At 36.8% G+C, this 20,672-nt stretch overlaps 1 protein-coding gene across 1 annotated transcript in view; it reads left to right on the forward strand.

Annotated features, from left to right (window-relative positions):
* The window catches only part of NUP205 (nucleoporin 205), a 45,376-nt gene extending 25,250 nt beyond the window's left edge, over positions 1-20,126 (forward strand). Inside the window, exons 23-43 of the mRNA XM_014249021.2 lie at positions 672-786; positions 1,766-1,915; positions 2,917-2,991; positions 3,718-3,875; positions 4,863-4,943; positions 5,747-5,938; positions 7,554-7,824; positions 8,279-8,377; positions 9,528-9,676; positions 10,379-10,570; positions 11,327-11,448; positions 12,523-12,664; positions 12,870-12,996; positions 13,911-13,987; positions 14,805-14,933; positions 15,472-15,598; positions 16,309-16,475; positions 16,878-17,001; positions 17,832-17,960; positions 18,672-18,745; positions 19,769-20,126. Of these exons, the coding sequence (XP_014104496.2) occupies positions 672-786; positions 1,766-1,915; positions 2,917-2,991; positions 3,718-3,875; positions 4,863-4,943; positions 5,747-5,938; positions 7,554-7,824; positions 8,279-8,377; positions 9,528-9,676; positions 10,379-10,570; positions 11,327-11,448; positions 12,523-12,664; positions 12,870-12,996; positions 13,911-13,987; positions 14,805-14,933; positions 15,472-15,598; positions 16,309-16,475; positions 16,878-17,001; positions 17,832-17,960; positions 18,672-18,745; positions 19,769-19,921 (2,853 nt within the window). The 3' untranslated portion in view covers positions 19,922-20,126. The remainder of the gene's footprint in view (positions 1-671; positions 787-1,765; positions 1,916-2,916; positions 2,992-3,717; positions 3,876-4,862; positions 4,944-5,746; positions 5,939-7,553; positions 7,825-8,278; positions 8,378-9,527; positions 9,677-10,378; positions 10,571-11,326; positions 11,449-12,522; positions 12,665-12,869; positions 12,997-13,910; positions 13,988-14,804; positions 14,934-15,471; positions 15,599-16,308; positions 16,476-16,877; positions 17,002-17,831; positions 17,961-18,671; positions 18,746-19,768) is intronic.
* The last annotated feature ends 546 nt before the right edge of the window (positions 20,127-20,672 follow it).

The raw sequence follows: 20,672 nt of genomic DNA on the forward strand, positions 1-20,672 counted from the left end.
TGCTCAGCCTTTAAGTCCACTGCCAGTTAAGTCCATATGCCAATTTTTAATTTTTAAAAAAAAATTTGAAAGTGTAGTATGACAGCAAATAACATAAAATTCCGACTAAGCCAATGAAATTCTCTTCTGCTTTTTTCTGTAGCCGTGAGCGTATGTACATATGTGTGGCAGAGAGGGTCATGTGGGGAGACAGCTGAGTTAGAGAGACATGCAAAGTAGCTGATGTGTGCACTTAAATCATAGAATCATATGATTACGCACTTGTATCTGCTTGGAAATCCATGGGCTCTAGAAAGGATTTTAAACATTATTAAAAGCAAAAGGTAATTCTGTAGAAGCAGGGAAAATTTTTTACATTTCCTGTCTTGGTGGACATGCAGACAGAAAAAGACTCATTTTTAAGTGAGCTGAACAAACAGGCTCATCTATTGTCATGTTGTGAACAAATAGCCATTGTGGTCATCCACATGCTGGTAGTCCTTTAGTATCATAATTCAACATCTGTTACAAATAATATGTTCAACTTTGAAGAAAGCTGACAGAACACTTACTGTTAAATACTGGTAATATTGTTTGAGCAGTAGAACAGTATTATGCTTCTTTTGATTTAGTGGTTGGTTTGTTTTAAAAATAAAGTCCATACATGGATATCTACTGTTTTTGATTGTCAGGTGATCTATCAGTTGTGTGCATGCTCAGACACTTCAGGTCCAACAATGAGATATCTGAGGACCAGTCAGGATTTCTTATTCACTCAGCTTCAGTACTTGCCATTTTCTATCAAAGGTAATTTTTATTCTATTATAAGATTGTGCATGGTTAAATTCAATGCATTTTTTGACTTGCTAGGAGTGAAAGAAGAAACACAGGTAGCATTATTAAATGGAATTGATTGCAGGCTCTGCTAATAGTTTAATTCTGCTAAAATTGAACTCTCCCTACTTAGGAAGTTCAGATTATTGGTGTTGAACTTTTGGGAAAGAGTGTTAGCTTTGGAATGCACCAAGTCTCCAGAACCACATCCTAATCTATATTGCAATTATTGTAGTCTTGTTAGATCATGGTACAGGAAAAAAAAAATAAATTGAAAAGTAAGAGTGTTATAAAAAAGTAAGGGAATATAAAGCTGATGGTTGTAACTGCCCATCACCGCTTTCTTTAAATAAAGTGTTTTTAAGCTAGTAGGTATGTTTTATATTTCAAATAAATATTTTTCAAGTGTCTTAAACTGCATAAATGTACTTTATCAGATGCTTGACCATCAGTCATTTGTTCAATGACAGTAAACTTAGCATTCAAGTACATGTGTCTAGCATGTATAAAGTACTTTAGATGATTCTTGTATAGCTTAGGAATCCAAATTAGATGGATTTAGGAAAATTCTAGGAGACCCGTGTTCCAGTCTCAGCAATTTTGATTAAAGCTGTGGTTCACTTGGGTAAATGTTTGGTTATTTTCACTGAAATTGTAACTGACCCTATTAGCTCATGAAGCACAGCATTCTTCAAAATGACTGTTCTAACAGGTTGTATCCAGTTCTGTTGTGTATGTGTATATGCTTATTGCAGGTATGTGTATGATTTGTTTTCAAAATAACCACATGTTCATTTTGTCAGATCTCAGCCTTTAGGTCCCATAAACAATTGGCAAGCAAGTAACAACTAATGACATCCTCTAAAAGCTTTCTCAAGTGAAAAATGCTTTCCTTGGAGTAAGTAATATTATTTATGCTTAGTTTTATAATCGTTGCCTTATCCCCATCCAGAGCATGAGATTTCAACACTCAACCAGATGTCTTGGCTAATGAAGACTGCAGCTATAGAAATGCGAGTGACATCGCTGAACCGCCAGCGCTCCCACACACAGAGACTGTTGCATCTGCTGCTCGATGACATGCCTGTGAAACCATACCTGGGTAAGGGGAACTTATGGTGAGGATAAATAGGCTGGAATAAATGGAGAATCAGAGACTTCATTTGAATTCTTTTCTTCATAACCTTGTGACAGTTAATTTGTGGTATCAGGTGTGGAATTGCCACTGGAGATATGGGAAGAAAGATGATGGTGGTTGTAGACTCCAAAGTGAACGAAATCATGGCATAATTTTGTTCATTGCTGATAGAAAAATTAAAAACAGTTTATGAGATAGCAGGGGGGATATTGAAAAAAATAATTAAATTGTAGAATAATTTATTTTGAGCTGCCGTTCAGAATCATTACAATACAGAGAAGGTGGAGGGTCTTCCATGGTAAACAGTTTTAGACAAAGTTCTCAGTATTAATGTCTGTCACAAGCTCTCAAACCTCTCTCACAGGAGATAGTAGCTATAGGTAAATTTTACTTTTAACATTATAGCATCACAGAAGTGGTATTTCATCCCAATATGGTGTAAAATGCAATGTTAAATAAAAAGACAAGATTTCAGAGTTTCAGAACAGGCTAGAAGTAAGTCAAGAAAAATAAAACCAGATGGCAATAAAACTTTTTACATGGAGAAAGTGGAATAAATGGAAGATACTTTAACAGACTACTGCAGCATGGTGTTTTCCCTTACGTTTATCAGCCTGAACACTCGCTTCATCCTTGCGGGGATCTGACTGGGAAACTGTGTTCAGAAATGCTACTCATTTCATGGTGTCCATCCAGCTGTGTTATTCATACTGGAAAGTGGGATGTCTGTTTAGGCATTTCTAGTATTTTCTGATCTGTATATAATAATAGGATAGCTTTTTTCAGATAAGTATTGTTTTCATTTGATTAACAGTTCAAGTCTAAATTATTATATTAGAAGACTTTAATGTGAAAGGTTTATTGGTTTATCACTGTCCTCTACCTTTCACTATTAATAAAGTAGGTCATATTTGTCACTTAGATTTGTTCTTTGTAATTTATTTTGTATGTTTTATTACCTTAAGCTGATGGTGAAGGAGGGATGGAAGATGAAAGTCGATCAGTCAGTGGATTTCTCCACTTTGACACTGCTTCCAAAGGTAAGTGTTAAAATGGTTGATTATTTATCAGTAAAGTGTACCTGCTACTGAACAGGCAGGAGAGCCATCTCCAGAAAGGACACTTTGGAAAAGAAAGTAATAGGTGTTCTAAGCAGCAGCAGTATATGAAATAATTTTATTTAGTGTGGGGAAAAAAATAAAGAACCTCGATACAGATGCTTGGAGTGAGTGAAAATCACTGAACTGGAAAGGCAGTTTAAAGAGTGTGTTTGAGTATCTGAGCGAGGATGAAATGAGAGAGTGGCAGTCTGTCAAATTTATTGCTAACAGTAGAAACAGTGAGACTGTTGCTAAGGCTGAACACATTTGTATTTTCATGGCAAAGAATGTGAGTCCCACATAAATAAATAAATTCAAATTCCTTATAGTTTCTCAACAAAAGACTGCAATGGTTATAATTGAAAACCAGCCTGGTTTAATTTAGGAGAAGAAATTAGTCTTGTGTTTGTAAATATTGGATGACATGCATGTATAACAGGGGAACTATACAATATAAGGCATCTTAAGAATGTAAGGCCTTAAAAAATATTTTTAAACCTGTTACATAGATTGATAGCATTTTCTGAAGATTTAATGCTTTCTTTTGAAACTTTGCACATTAAGATGAAGATCTAGATTTACAAAGGTAAATTAGGCTCTTTTTGTTAATTTTTTGGATTCCCCTTGATACTTCTGAATAAAATTTGAATTGATTTGCATTTCCAGTACGCAGAAAGATCTTAAATATCCTGGATTCAATTGACTTCAGTCAGGACATTCCAGAGCCTTTACAACTGGATTTTTTTGACTGGGCTCAAATTGAGCAAGTCATTGCTAATTGTGAGCACAAGAATGCACGTGGACAAGTGGTCTGCAACGTCAAGGTTAGTATTGGTCTTTGTTTTCAAGTATACATGTGCTATTTTATATAATAATAATAATAATAATAATAATAATAAATCAGTTTGTTAATACTACTTTGAAACTTGTTTTTACATTAAAGGTGTATGTTTCAGATATGTATTTCTTTGATTGCCAGTACATAACTACCTAGCACTACATATGTGTACACGATTACATGTGCAATGTTGTGTAATACAGGAGTTCTTGGAGGCTTTACTTAAGATTGTGTCACAATGTAATGAGTATTTTACAAGTGTATTATAAATAGTCCTGAAAAAATTGTGACCCTTAAAAATGAGTAAAACTTGTTTGAATCCTAGTCCATCTGTTGCATCTGTCACTATGTAGCCATGTCCTAAATTCTTTTAGGAGGTCCAAATACATCTCCTTTGTCACTTGTCCTAGTTTTGGCTCAAATACCATTAATTTTCTTTATAGTAGCTGGTATAGTATAGTGTTTTGGATTTAGGCTGAAAATAATGTTCCTAACACTTTGATCCTTTAGTTGTTCCTAAGCAATATTTATATAGAGAAGGACTTTGCAGCTTCTCAAACCACCCACCAGTGAGTAGGCTGTGGGCACAGGAAGCTGGGAGGAGATGCAGCCAGGACAGCTGACCCAAAACTTGCCAAAGTTCCATACAATATGATATCATGCTCAGTGTATAAACTGAGAGGGGAGCTGGCTGTGGGCTACTGCTCAGGAGCTGGCTGAGAAGTAGTTGGCAGGTAGTGAGCAAATGCATTTGTGCATCCCTTGTTTGTATTATTCTAAATATTGTATTACTCCCCCCAGCTTTCCTTTACTGTCCTATTAAACTGTCTTTAACTCAAGCCACAAATTTTACATTATTTTTCCACCAATTCTGTCCCTGACCCCACTGGGGCAGGGAGTGACTTACTGTGTTGTCTTTATCTATCTGCTAGGTTAAACCATATCATCATTAAAGTTTCATTTTCAATTTCAGTATGTTCACAGAGTTCTGGTTGCAGAAGTCAATGCCCTTCAAGGAATGGCAGCAATAGGCCAGAGACCTTTACTTATGGAGGTATGTACAGAAAAAGTTAACTACTGTTTGTTGTTGCTCTTGGTGGATTTCTTACCCTGTCAAGCAGTAAGCTTTACTACAAAAGATGGTGGATTTGAGTGAGTAATTCCTGAAGACAAAAACCCCAAAACTGTACTTCTTACCATACTGTTCTCTAAACAACTGGCCTGGAATCTGTTTTTTTTCTTTAACCTCTTCCCTCCCCATTAGTGATAACAATTGCAGCTCCCACTCCACCGTACAGAAAACAGCTATACATTGATGTCAAGATTGGCTGTAGACAAGTACAGTGTGTTCATCTTATAGCCAAGATCATTTTGCCTTTCTCTCACAGGGGATGCTGATTTATTTCTACTTTTTTCTACACACATGTAGTTTCAGTGAACTTGAAGATTGGTTATTTTCTGAGTTTCCTGCTGTCTTTTAAATTAAGTTGAAATTGGTTAAATGGATGCAAAGGTTAAAGGAGAAATTACTCAGGTGAAATGGGAAAAAAGGCACAAATAGATTTTTCATAGTTGTTTTTGTTTGGATTTTAAAATGCTAGAAAAGAATTTTCCTGGTCAATTTTTTTTCCTATGATATGTAGACATTCATGATGTCTGCCCTGTGAAAAGCAGCTCAGAAATGGAATGGGCTCCTTTGTTAAAGCAGTAATAGCAGCTTGTTTCTAGTAGGCTGACGACTTAACATTTTATTCTGAAGACTACTACTAATAGATAAAATTTTCATCTTGAAGTCTGTCTTTGCCGTGAATTTCTTTTAGCACATTGTAATTGAGTTTCTTTGTGGTGGGTTTTCAGGAGATCAACACTATCCTGCAGTATGTAGTGGAGCGGAACAAGATGCTGCAATGCCTCCATGCCAAGAAGCATGCTCTGGAGTCGTGGAGACAGCTGGTGGAAATCATACTCACTGCCTGCCCCCAGGATCTCATACAGGCTGAGGACAGGCAACTGATTATCCGGGATCTGTTGCAGGATGTGCATGACAAGGTAGTGTTCTGCTGGAAATCAACCCTCTCCTTGGACTTTGTTGCTGCATCTTTTTATGTGAAAGTGCTGCAATTTTGATTGTAATCCAAAATGACTTTGTCTGCCATTAGTATTGTTTATAGTTTTTTGATTGCTGATATGCTGAGGTTGAATGCTCTGTGGACAGAGGGGATACTCTATATTACTGCATAGTTACCTTTCAACTGTGAACCATATATTGACAGATTTCAGAGGCATTTCAGTATCATCCAGCATGATGGTAGTCTGGAAAAGGCACGTGAAAAAGAAACAGCCTGCTTTGATGGGAAACAAGAAGAATTTATTGAAGGCTGAAGGCAAACTGCTGGATTTGCTAATTTACTGTGTTTAGACATCTCTCTGCAAATCCTACTGCTGCTGCTTTTGGAAAACTAAAGAGCTGAATAAAGCTTCATGGTAGAAAAATGAAAGATTCTACAATTAGAAAAGCTTTTGGAAGTGTGAAAGTTTGTCTTGAAAGTATAGGTGTTTTACTGCGGAATTTTAGTAATAATTTTTGAGACAGACTGGGCAGTTACTACTGACCCATCCATTCTAAAAGGCAAAATTTAATGAAGGATCATTGAATTTTTTAATCTGCTGGGACATTATTATTTTTTTGCTTTTTGTGAGAGTTACATGATTTGTAGTTCTGATTAAAAGAGTTTTGTTCTGAGGAATATATATAAATGTTATATATTTTCAAGAAAAAAAGTAACATTTTTGAATTTTTTTTATTACTTCCATTATTTTTTTCTGTAGGAATTACCTAAAACTTAGCTATTTTTAGTGGAATGCTGGTTTTGATTTTATTTTAACTAAATTAAAAAAAAAAACAGGAAACAAGGAAGGCCTTCACTAGCTGAAGAAATTTCTTTCCTAAAATCTTTACAAAGATGAAATTACAAGCTTAATTTTTATGTGACACCTTGGTGAAGACTTTTGTGAAGTTGAGGGAAAAAATTGTTACTGTCTATTGAAAATAATTGAACTACTGTTCAAAATTACTATATTGCTTAAAAGGAAAGCTCCTTCATTATTAGTGATAAGGACACCAGATTTACTTTCTAAATAATAGTGAACAAAAACAATACATGCAAATTTCTTGTTAGTGTTTTTACACATTGTCTTAATGCTTCTTTGATGCTCAATCCTTTGGGTTTTTTAAATAGTGCCTTCACATTTTTAATGGTAATAAAATAGCTGTATAGCAAAGAAGGTACCAGTTGTTCTTTCTCTAACTTCGATTTAGATATTTTACTAATACAGCATCTCAAATGTCAACAGATTTCTTCCCTTTCTGCCATCCAGATTTGATTATCAGCCTGCCCGTGATTTATGTAAAAAAAAACCCAGAAGGCTAATGGTCTTCTCAATTAAAATATGTTCAACTCGGGTTTCTAAACAAGTTTCTGACATTACTGATTTTGACGTGTTTTAATTACTGTCATGTTAATGAAATCTTTATGCATACATAAATTAAATAGTTGTGAGAGGCTGACTTAATTGCTTTAATAACTCCTGAAATCAGACACTTTTAAACATTTTTTTTTTCTTTTGCCTTTTTTTTTTTTCTTCTTTCTACTTCTGTATTAAGATCCTAGACGATGATGCAGCTCAGGAGTTGATGCCAGTGGTGGCAGGGGCTGTGTTCACCCTGACTGCCCACCTGAGCCAGTCTGTGAAAACGGAGCAGAAACAGCCACTTGCACTCCCTATGGCAGGACAGTCCCAATATGCCTTGATGCTGGATAGTTCTTTTACCTCATCACCTGGCTCTCAGAGCATATCCATGGGTTTTGCTTCCATTGGTGACTCCTCCCTCCACATCATCTTAAAAAAGCTGCTGGATTTCATTTTGAAAACAGGTGTGTTAACTTTTGTGGGGTGTGTGTACATGAATTCCAACTGCAAAGAATAAAAAGATGGGCTGAGCTGCTTTCAGATACTGCTGAAGTAGTAGAGAAGATTTTTGTTACAGTCAGGTGGCTCTTACATGATTAGTATACGTGTAAGTGATGTTAATAACAAAAAGAAATTAGCGAACACTTTTTAAAAAAAAAATCTGAAAAACAAACAGAGCTATGGAGATGACTGTAAAGAGAATTTAATATTGGCATTCTTTTGGCACAGCATAAACTTGCTGAAAGTACTCATAAATACACTTGTATGCAAACAGTAGAACTTCACCTTAAGGAATCCAGTTGTTTTATTTATTTCTGCCAGCACTGCCATGGGAAAGTTAAATTAAGTGCCAGTGGAAGATGGTGTTATGAAATTCACATTCGTTTGGTTTTAATTATGAATGTTTCTTGTTAACAGGTGGAGGCTTCCAGAGAGTGAGGACACACCTTTATGGATCACTGCTCTATTATTTGCAGATTGCCCAGAGACCAGATGAACCAGACACTTTAGAAGCAGGTATGGCCCAACTGTATTTGGAAAAGAGAAAAAAATAAGTTGTTATTAAACCCTGGTGGGTACAGTTTCTGCAAGCTGAGTTGTGTTCTGGAAATAGATGGAAAACATCTTGCTCCAAGAACCTCTCAAATAAATTGCTTATGCCTTCACATCTTTATGTACACCCATACCATAGTAATCCTATTAAAAAAAAAACAACTCAAAACAGCAAAACAAATTCCGAAGCAAAAAAAGCACAAAACACCAACCACACAAAGAAACCTCAAAACAAACCCCAAGGATTTCATAGAACCCTTTCTGTTCCTTTGTCTGAAGATCCCCAAAACAAACACAAAAGCCTCACACACACCCCACCGCCACCACCTCCTAAAAAAATAAGCAAAAAATAAGCCAACCAAAGCTGCTATTTATCTGAGAGTGCTTATGGTAAATATCACATTATCTCTGTGAATGGTTAAAATACTTGAATTGTTAATGGTTCTAGTAATTATTTAGAGCTCAGACAAGGATTGAGAAAAAATCCTGGGTGTAGTACCTGCATGCAGACTTACTTGGTCTGTGTTTTGAGCTACAGTAGTAAAAGAAAAAAGACAAACTATGAATTTGTTATGACCCCTTTGAAGTGTATGACTGACTTTGTTTTCATTCTCTCCCATTTAAGTCACCTTGTTAATTTAGCTCAGACTGAATGCTTTGGTCCCAGTGAAAGTTCATAGAATCCTAGGATGGTTTGGGTTGGAAGGGATCTTTAAAATCATCTCATTCTAACCCCCTGCCGTGGGCAGGGACACCAGGCCAGGTTGTTCAAAGCCTCATCCAACCTGGCCTTGAACACTTCCAGTTTTAGGCCTATTAGTTTATAACAAGTACTGAACATTTGAATTATTTTAAGCAGACTGTTTACAAGTGTGATGTATGTATACAGGCCCACACTTTTTGCTCTGGCTAGTCTTTGTGATATTCAAGGGAGGGTGGATTTGTAGAACATTTGAAGTTCACATAAAAGTCCTTGACCATTGTATGGGGCATTTCTGTTGCAAGGTGTAGAGAGAATGCTCTGAACAGTGTAGCATCAGCTGTAGCTAAGCTAATGCTAAGGTGTGCCTATCTTTGAATATTTTAATTTTTTTGTTTTATTTGCTTTTTACAGCTAAAAAAACTATGTGGGAACATTTGACAGCTCCTGAAGATGTGTTCAGTAAATTGCAACGGGAAAACATGGCAACTATTGAGAGTTATGGGGCAGCTCTGATGGAGGTGGTCTGTCGTGATGCTTGTGATGGCCATGAGATAGGCCGGGTAAATGAATCTATTACTTTAAAATTATTGTTCTGTTTGTTTTAAAGAACATCATCTGTGCAGAGATGGGAAGTTTCATGAGGTAGAACTAGAACATTTCTGTAGATACTGGATCAGTTTCATGTTTCTGTCCTCCCACTCATCCTTCAAGCTGCTGGAAGTAGAGCCATACATGCACATTTACTTTTTTCTCGACAAGGCTATGTGTCTTATTGTTTAAAAGTAAGGGTAGAAAGCTGTGCTGCAAAAGATGTAGGCAGGGACCTCTCTGGCAGTTGTTTGTTAGTATTTTTAAGTAATGGGTTTACCTTGGGAAGGTGTTACTTCATGACGAAGTAATTTCTGATAGTAGCCAGTAGCTGAGAATCTAGTCAGAAGGCAAAGTAGTTTTAAATCATAATTGTGCTTGAGGCAGTACTTCATTAAAATATTTTGCCTTAGTTATTGGTCAGCAATATCTATACTTTTTTTAGAAGAATAGTTGAGAAAGATAGCTGGCTCATACAATACTAGCATCAAGAAATCTTAAAATATTTTTCACATAAATGGTTGCAATTGCAGTGAAGAAATGCATTCTGCTTATAAGAAGCTATTAGAAGAAACTTCTTAACATTTCACATATCTAGGTATTTATTAAAAATCTCATTGATCTTACAGGTTTAATTCTGTTTTGATTTGTTTGTTTTTCTTCCCTCATCCCAGATGCTGGCATTGGCTTTACTTGATCACATTGTTTCAGTAGATAAGCAGCAGCAGTGGCTGTTGTATCTCTCGAATAGTGGCTACTTGAAGGTGCTTGTGGATAGCCTGGCTGATGATGATCTGGCTCTTCAGAGCTTGCTCACACCTCAGCCCCCTTTGCTTAAGGCGTTGTACACCTATGAGTCCAAAATGGTAACAGTACTTTAGAAATTATTTTGTATTACGATGTTTATTTTTTAATTTTACTTCTTAGCAAAAGCTGTTTGTCTACACTTTGCATTGATTGTACTCAGAGATATTGTTAAGGAAGCTTTCCTGTCTGACCATTCAAGAGCACTCTAGCAGTCACACTTGCACCACCGGAGATTTTAACCACTGGGATCAAAGTCCCTTTGCACTAGCACACTGATGGGTGCCCCATTCGACTTCCTACCCTCACCACACACATACAGAGACCAGGTTTCCTTACTGGTTTGACCCAGGTTTCCCAGGGCAGTCTCAGATATCTGGATCTTTAAAATTATTTAATCATGGTGCAACAACAGAATAAGAGCTTGAGCTGGTGCCTCTGAGGAGGGATCCTGAACAAAGGAACCCCTGGGGTTTTATACCCTCAACACTCTCTGAGTCAGTCTGGGGTCTTCCAGCTGAGAGTCTCCTGCGTGTCTCTGAGTGTCAGGTCCCCTGGCTAGTGCCCCACGTCCCTCATGCCCTTTATTTTGCAAAAGATGGGCAGTTCACAGGCTCTTGCCCTGGGGCTCCAGCCACCCAGAGCTAAATCTTCAGCTGCACCGCAGCTGCACACTGAGCTACCTGCACTGAAGGTATTCCTTAAGGATATTTTACTAAAATAATATATTTGAAATGATGCTAAAATCAAGTGAGAAAGTAGACATAATAAGTTTCATTGTGCATCTCCAAAACCTAACCTTTTCTACTCTTGTGTAGGCGTTCCTCACTCGAGTAGCCAAAAGCCAGCAAGGTGCATTAGAGCTGTTGCGGTCTGGCGTGATTGTGCGGCTGGCGCAATGCCAAGTGTTTGACATGCGACCTGAAACAGACCATCAGGGGTAAGTGTTGCTTCCCTGCCTGATGGTGAAACCATAATACAGTCTTCCTGGAAGTACATCACATCTTTTTATAGCCTCATGATTTTTGAGTAATGATTTGTGGGTTTATTCTTTGTGTGCATGTTTATTAAACCTATCAGTTCAGTTTAAAGGTACCTTTCATTGAGAGGAGAATTTCAGATGTGGGTGTGAGGTTTTACTTTCATGCTAAATACTTAGACTACCTAAAAATTTATTTGATGCCTCAGATAAAAATTATTAATGTGTTATTATTAAATAATTTACAATGTAATATTTGAAAAACAGCTTACACTGTAAACTTATTTCAGAGGCTTTGCAGCTGGTGAAGTGCAAAGTTTGTCCTCCATCATAAAGCATTGAGAGAGCAGTGAACTAAATGCTATTTCAAGAATATTTTATGACATGTTTTAAAAAAAAATATTCAGAGTTATATATTGCTTGGTAAGTTTCTTGATGTGTTGCCCCATTAGTCATTGTGAGGTGATTGAGAGAAGGTCTCAGAGAAGGAAATTACATATTTAGGGGAAATTACCTGGGTTGATTTCAAGCCTTGGTCCCTGTTTTAAAATTACAGTTCTTAGTGGCACACTGGGAATTTAAACTCTTTGGAAAAAATTTAAGACTTAGACAAGGTAAACTATTTGAATGCTGCAATTAGGCATAATAAGATTGTATAAAACCTACAGGACATTTGTGGAAGACTGTATTTAACAGTTGCTTTAGAATTAAGCACAACTCTTCTTAAAATATTTGAGAATACCTGATTTTGTAGATCAGTAACCAGGTATCGTATTTCTGCAACAGTTATCTGGTTTAGTGTAGCATAATACAAAGAAGTAATTTTCTCTGCTTAAATAAAATGTCTGGCAACAGCTGTGTATCATAAATGTGTTGTTTTTTCAATATAAACTCAGTTCAGATCCAGCCCTTTTATTGAAATATGGATGTTTTTAGGTTCTTGAGTGATTGTAGGCTGAGGCTCAGCCTCACTAGTGGACTTTGCTCTTCTTGCACTCTTGATCTTTTTTTTCCTCCCTTCTTTTTAAACTTCAGGAGAATGTATGCAATGAGAGATCCCCCAGTCTTCATTCCTGCTCCAGTGGAACGTTATCGCCAGATTCTTCTTCCAGCTCTTCAGCTGTGCCAAGTGATCCTCACATCCAGCATGGCACAACACTTGCAAGCAGCAGGACAGGTAAGTTCCAAAGCAAATAGTGTCATTACTATTGCTCATTCAAATAAATTATATATGCCTTTTCTCTAAGTTGTGGGGTTGTTTTTTTTTTTCCATCCTCACTGGTACACAAAGTCTTTTAAAATTCTTCAGAAGCATTGCTTCCTCTCTGCTCACCATTAAATTCTGAGTCATTCATATTTTCTCTTTCTTTCTTGTGATGCAGGTTTTGCAGTTCCTAATTTCCCATTCAGATACTATCCAGGCGATCCTGAGGTGTCAAGATGTAAGCGTTGGATCTCTCCAGGAGCTGGCCTTCCTGACAGGAATAATCAGCAAGGCAGCATTGCCTGGTAGGAACTGCAGTTTTGAAGTCTCAACCCTATCTCAGGCTTTGTTTTCTGTAAAGAAAGTAAGACAGAAGAGAATATCCATGTCAGATTTTTTTCCTTTTGACTTGCAAAGCTCTGAGAAAAACAAAGAAATGCTAAATAATTTTTCTTGAAGTAAATATGGTGGATTTGCAATAGACATAGTGCTCTTTCCCATGTGTATCTGACTTTTCATTTTATTTTCATCATGCTACCTCACACTAAGTACTTTTTGTCTTGGAGGTAACTTGCAAATAGAAATGCTCAAAGTATCTGTGGTATCTTTAAAAAACAATTTTTATTCAATAAATTCTGTAAATGAGGAAATTAAGATAGAAAATTGTTTGCATACCCATTTTTTAAAATGTCTTCTCTGTTTTTATTGATTTAAAATATAAAGTTTCCCGAGGGGGAAGCACTACAGATTAGCATATTTCCATTTCTCTTGGGTGACTTACCTTCACAAAAGGCTAATAATGATTGTGATAGATACAGTGGTTTCTTCTGCATGCTTACCAGTTCAGAATAACTTCTCTATTTTGATGTAATGGTTTTCTTTGTTCAGGAGTGATGTCTGACTACAGTAGAAGGGAGTGCAGAGCTGTAGGTTAAACCAAGGTGCTTCTTTGCTTCCAGTATACAGAGCTTTGTACAACAGCTGTAACTTCCATGCCAGCCTCTCTTCCTCCTTGCCCCCCCTTAGAACACTAAGCTATGTGCTCTCATGTATCACCTGGTAGCTGCATTCATATCTGCATGTTTTGCTCAAAAAATATGCAAAATACAAGTTGAATGCTTAACTGAAGTATTTCTAATCAATGCTTGTATTTAAATGCTGCATAATTTTTTTAAAAAAGAAAACCAAACAGTTATTTAATGGCTGTATCTTTTATCAGGAGTGTTAAATGAACTGGACATGGATGTTAATGAAGGGACACAGATGGAGCTACAAGGACACATAGGGCGATTTCAGGTAATAAATTCATATATTTGAATATATATGAACCCATGTCCTTTTAGAATTTGCTATCTAGATGTGTTTCTTCCTGTTTTCTCACCTAGAATAGTAGCAGTTGGGAAAGAGAGATTTTCCAGCATCAAGAAGAATGTGTGGTAGTTTGAGGTTCTTTTATGTGGGAGTGGGATGGGGTTTTGGTGGTCTGTTTTTTGGTGTCTCTCCACACTTCCCTGTCCAGTAGAAGAGAGAACATTTGGAAACATCAGGGTTGCATCAGGGACTTTGTTTCCCTTCCTGGCTTAGGACTTATGTGAAGAGAAAAATTTGAAGCCAACACCAAAGCATGAAAAGTAAAGCAGAAACAGTCTGTTACCGCTTTGGCCACAAGCATGTCTCCAGCTCAGCAATTTGGAGTATCAGACATGCTAGTGGCTCTTTTATTTGTTACTGAATTAGTTTTTGTACTCTACTTTTACCATAATTATCTTCAGATTTTGTTTGTCTCTATAAGTAAAGGTGTTCGTGGTGTGGGAATGGGTAAACCTAAACTATCATTGATGGTATTCTGTATAATAGTCTGCAAGAGACACAAGAGAAGTAGTGCACTTGTGAATTGCACTCATTTCTCATTAGCAGTCTTTTAAGGTGCCATTAATTTCTAAATTAAATCAAGATAAGTTAAAACGAAAAACTTAAATTTTGTTTACAAAGTGCTAAAAATCTGCATTGCTTTCTTAATACTGTGTTTTAAGGGACATGTATCACTTAAGTGAAAAGAAATATGCACTTCATTTGTTGAGATGGTAATTTAGATGTTCATTTCTTATGGCAGCGCCAGTGCTTAGGACTGCTGAGTCGGTTTGGAGGATCAGAGAGGCTACGTCAGTTCAAGCTGCAAGATGATAACTCAGCAGGAGACAGAGTGAACAAGAGGGATGAAATTGAGTTGGCCATGCAACAGGTAAGGATACAAGATGCCAGAACTTTCAGTCTCAACATTTTACCCACTGTGCAGATTTGTTTAGTTATCATAATTTCATATGGTAGTGGTAATGCTCTACACTATGTGGTATAGGAGTCCGTGTTTTATTTAAAGTAACCCTTGAAAATGTATTTACTTACATTTTCATTAGAAACAGGCTAGAAACCTGATTTTGTGTACAAACTCTGTGAATTTTGAAGGCTTAAATTTATGAGAAATTTTCAAAATGAAAGCTGTGTGTAGAGGGCAATGGCTAACACTAACTTAGAGCCAAAGGGGACTTAAAATTATCCAGAAATTTTAGCTAGCAGGTTTTGGCAAAGAGGCAAAGTTGCAAGTCTTAGACTTGCAGTAGAAGGGAGTCTGATAAGAAAATAGAATCATCATGTTCTGGTGAGAAGAAAGGTGCAAAGCATGTTGTTCACTGTCATTTGTCCATGTAAAATTTAATGCTCCAAAGCCTGTAGCTACTGTAATTGACATGCTGTCTTTTTCTTTTTTTCCCCTTTGTTGGCAGATCTGTGCAAATGTGATGGAATACTGTGAGTCACTGATGTTGCAAAGCGCTCCCAGTTTCCAGCACACTGTTTGTCTGTTTACTCCCAGCCTGTCAGAGTCAACCAACCGAGATGGGCCTCGGCAGGGTGAGATTTTTGACTTGCTGTTGCATGAACCTGAACAATGTGACATTTGGGCTGCTAGAAAATAACAAACTGAAGGCTGTAGTTTCACCTACTCTTTAAGTCACTTTATGCCAATCCTGTAGCTGCTCACTCTCTCATTCTAAAATCCATGCTTGTTCAACCTTGCACTAAAGCCAAATGGGGAAACTAATCCTAATTAAAACAAACAAACTGTTTTTTCATTCACAGCCTCAGAATATATGTCAGTAAAGAAATGTGTGTATGTTAATAAATAGCACAAGACAGGGGAAGGTCAAGATTTCTTTTTTTTTTCAGCATCTGCTGGATTACATTATTTTAAACTAGGACCTCATTTATGACATGTAAGATGTGTTTTGATGCTGGTTTGAGCTCTATTACAACACATGGCAAGAGTTTACACTGTGTTATTATGCAGTTGAATGGCTAAAATATGTAAATAGTAAGTCTTCTAGTTACATTTCATATGTTGTACTCAGTACTGCACTAGTAATAGTGTACTAGTCTTGCCTTTTAATACTGCAGTCACAGAACTTTTTGCCTAGACTTACATTTATGTTACTTCTAACACAAGTGCAAAATATACTTGTCAGTGCTTTCCTGTCTTTCACTAGGTTATTGACAGAGAGCATAGCTTATTGATTTCTTGGGGTTTTTTAGTTTTGTTTTCTGATCTTTAACATCTTGTCTAGATACACAAGCACCAGTGATCCCATATTGGCACTTGCCTGGCCTGGGCATTATTGTTTACCTGCTGAAACAGAGCACTAATGATTTCTTCAGTTACTATGACAGCCATCGTCAGAGTGTTAACAAACTGCAAAATGTGGAGCAACTGCCACCAGATGAAATAAAAGAGGTAATTGTTCTTCTGACTCCATAGTTTCTGTATTGTAATAACTTGGACACAGCTGTAACAAAGGCTCCAAAGCATCTTTGATGAGCATGTAGTTCCACTTCTTCTGCATATTCTTTTCTACTGTTGGTGAAGGGGGTCCATATAACGAGTGATCTCAAACTTTCAGGAACATATTTGGCTTAACTTTGTAAAAGTTGTGATTTTCATTGTAGTTGCTTGGAAATGGGTTTAATTTTTTCCATTTTTTTGTCAGCAAGGTTATGCAAATTAAAAATAGCGAGCAAGATTTTAAATAGTAGCTTACAAGAAAGTTCTAGAAATTAATAAGTAGTCTTATTTGCTTAATTCTCTTGACATTCTGTGATTTGCTACAGTCTTTCTGTTTCTCTCTTCCCATAACAGTTGTGTCAGTCAGTTATGCCAGCTGGGGTTGACAAGATTTCCACTTCCCAAAAATATGTATTGGCAAGGCGGCGCCTGGTGAAACTAATAAATAACCGAGCCAAGTTGCTCTCCCTCTGTTCCTGTATCCTTCTGAAATTGAAATGACCCTCAAGGTGATGATGCAGAAAATCAGAGATAGAAACAGATTTTTTACCTGGATTTCTGATCACTTTGAACAAAAATTTTTGGCAGAAAGTAAATTTGAAATACTGAGAATTAAGTTAGGAGGTTATTGCTCTGCTATTGCCAGAATGTAAGGACTTTCAAGTTAGTAATTCCCATTTTGAACCCAGCTAGGACTTTCTGCAACATGCTTATAAAGGAATTGTTACAGCCCAGCTCAATTTTAGTGTCCAGACCCCATAAACATTCACACATATCCAAGTGTGGTGGAAGAAATACTTTGAAAAAGAATTTTGATGTGCCTGTCATAATAGGGTTTTCTAGTCTTACAGCCAACCGTGCATAAACCTGAATCTCATAAACACCAGTAAATCTATGGAAATAACCAGTCATGCACAAACAAATTGTCTTCAGAAAAACAGATCAGAATTTTCCTCTGCAACCACCCTTAGGAAAGATGTGCTCTTGCACACTTTGCTGTTGTCACCTGAAGTGTTAATGCCATCCCCAGCTTTATAACCTCAGCTTTAATTTACTGTGGTGCAGCTGAGGTACCTTTGCAAACCATATGAGCACTCCAGCTCTCCTCCTGAGGGCTGAATTGAGGCTCTGCAGGGTGATGAGGACAGTGAGTGTGAGCCATCCATTACTGGGCTGTGGCAGTGGAGGAGGTGACAGGTGGTTGAGCTGACATTTTCAGCTGTTTCCAAGTGTGTAAATATGCTCATACAGTAAATGTACAATCCAAAGACAACCAGATTGGGGTCCTTCACTGAGATGTATCTGCAGATATCATAGAAATATGTCTCTTCATTCTTTGGCGCCATCTGGAACACTACCTACTGCACTGCACACCCACTGACTCCCAAGACCCGCTGCTGTCCTCTAGGATGTCATTTAAGAAAGGAAGGCTGCAAGGTAAAATTTCTCAAACATCAAAACGCCTTTGAATAACTTCTGATGGGTAGCTTTAAAACTGATTTCCTACTATTAGTATCTTGCCTTTTATATTTAATAAAAGAGATTTTGTTTGGATTTGGCATACCTTTGGATATTCCACTGGAGAATTGGCAATACCGATATTGTTTACTCACAGACTTCTGGGTTTTGTGTATTACACATAACCTCCAAAGGAAAGTAAAAGTAACTGGTTTTTTATTTCTGCTCTTCAGACTAACTGAAGTTCAGCTAATACAATCAGATAAGTGATCCAAAATAGTTTATAGGAAAATATTTCAATATACTCTAAGATGAAATTAAGAAATAAAGTTAATATTGGTGGTTTTAAAAATATTTTTGGAATTATAGCCACCATTGATTCACCAGAGGATTTTAAGTTTGTTGAACTTTTGTCTTTTAAAAGAAGAAAGAAATGGAAGGAAATCAGGGAGAGTGGATTTGTGGAAGAGTCTTTTGCTTAAAGTGCCATGTTATGTGATCAAAATATTTATGACTCACTCTTTATGTATTTTCTCTAAATCATTTAAGTAAAAAAATAGTGTAATTTCTAACACCTAAGTTTACTTTCAGATCAAACTGGAACACTGTTTTAAATTTGTTATATGACTTGATACAGAGATAAGTGTGGAACAGCCAACATAATTTTAACATCTTGTTTTTTATTGCCAGATTCCTTTGGTTCAGAGCCAAGCTTGGATTTCAGTAGTGGACTGAATCGAGTGAGCCAGCACGATATAGAACAGGTGAGATGTGACAGTCTGCTGCAGGGTACAGAATGCTCCTGGCTACCATGCAGCTATTGGGAGCAGTCTGACTGTTGTTTTCCCACTTCTGAACAACCTGCAGTAACACCAAGAGCATAGAACTTAATTTAGGATTAGTGAAGCATTACAAAATTGTTTCGGAAAATACTGTGATACAGATGGCACTTTTGCTGCTGTGCATGTATCTTTGAATCTTAATATGAAAAGTTAAGTAAAATATGAGCTATACTTACAAAACAGAGTAATCATTCTTTTTCTCTTACCAACCAGTGTTTTTAATAACAGCTTTCCAAAAACAACAGATATCCTTGAAAGACCTGCAATATGAGGGCATGTTTCTCAGTTTTCTGTGATCTAACTGTTCACTACAGGTCAGCTTCAGCTAGATTATACAGAAGTGAGATTAAAAGGGTAACAGGAACTGAAGAGACTATAAAATGTGAATGGTAGAAGTAATTTCCACTTACACAGAAATTTAATAGTTTGTGTAAATTTGATGCAGAGGTGTCAGTAAAAAAAAATTATTAGTAAATCCCACTGGCATTTCTATGACTGCAGAAAAAAACTGTTCTTCAAAACAGCAGTCTCAAGTACCTTTATAAGATCTAGAACTGTAAGAAAAGTTACTCTGTGTTTTTTGATGAGGCATCTGTCATTTATTTTACTTGTTCAAAAATAAAGTGATAGTATCATCTTGGTAAAATGCTTAAAATGTAGTTAATTCAGTGACTCTACATACACATTAATTTTAAAATGTTGTTGGCACACAGAGGCTCTTTATCGAAAGAGTCCTTAAAGGACTAGGAAAATTTTAATTGGAAGATGTGTTTGTATGACTCTGAGTGAAGAAGCTGAATTGTAACCAATAATTCTTAAAATAGAGTAAGTAGTACTTATTAGAGAAGTCAGAAAAACCCATTCTTTGGAAAGCAGGTCAGAGAATAAATCATTGTGAAGGGTTTGACAGGCAGTGGATGATAAGCTGGCATTTCTCTTTCTCAGCTTCAGATTGAAGCCACAAACAGCTTTGGTGAATCTCTGCAGAAGAAGCTCCTGGACATCGAAGGTTTATATTCCAAGGTTCGCTCACGGTACACGTTTATTCAAGCTCTCGTTAGACGTATCCGTGGTCTCCTAAGGATATCAAGGACCTAAAAGACACTTGGTACATGCTGCTTGCCCTGAGAAGTAGTGTACTAGGGCAGGCCTTCTGGATCATTGCATTTTATAGATCAAACATTTTCTAAATACTGTCAAAATTATTTTGTTACTTTTTTTTATCCCTGTGGATGAGTTTTGTGTATTCTTTCCTACTGCTCCCAACTTGACATAAAAAAATAAAGGATTGTTTTTGACTGAGTTATGAATAATATGAAATTTCAAGCAAGACAGAATTCTAATGGAGGACCTCAAACAGGAAGTTCTGCAGCTGTGATACTACATTTGTTGATGCTTTCAGAGAAAATGAAAACATCTTTGTCTGTGATTGTTCCTGTTTCACACACAGATTTAATGAAACCACAGAGTTCACATTTCATCACTTGCAGACTGATTACTGTTGTGTGGATTTTATATTCATTTTGCACTGTGAGCTGCTAATTTCTGCTCCCCCTTGTCCTGCCTTTTTTTCAGCTGAAAGAAGTACAAGCTGCTTCTCTTTGAATAAGTTTAAATGAGAAAAGTGATAAAAGTCATGGAAAGTAACTGCTATAGGTTTGGTTCTTATGGCTGGAGGAGTAAAGGTTTCTGTGCTCTTCTTGCTGCAGTACAAGTGTAAGGACAGAATAAAGTGCATGGGGAGGAAGCCAGTAATCATGAAGGGTAGGTAGGTTGGTAATGTAGTTAGATTGCTCTCCTATAAGACATTTATATATCCTTGTATCTTCTGTAAAAAAGCGATTAAAAG

The sequence above is a fragment of the Pseudopodoces humilis genome, chromosome 5 (assembly GCF_049639895.1).
Source record: "Pseudopodoces humilis isolate 2021_Gansu_Grassland_sample_001 chromosome 5, ASM4963989v1, whole genome shotgun sequence".
NCBI classification, from domain to species: Eukaryota; Metazoa; Chordata; class Aves; order Passeriformes; family Paridae; genus Pseudopodoces; species Pseudopodoces humilis.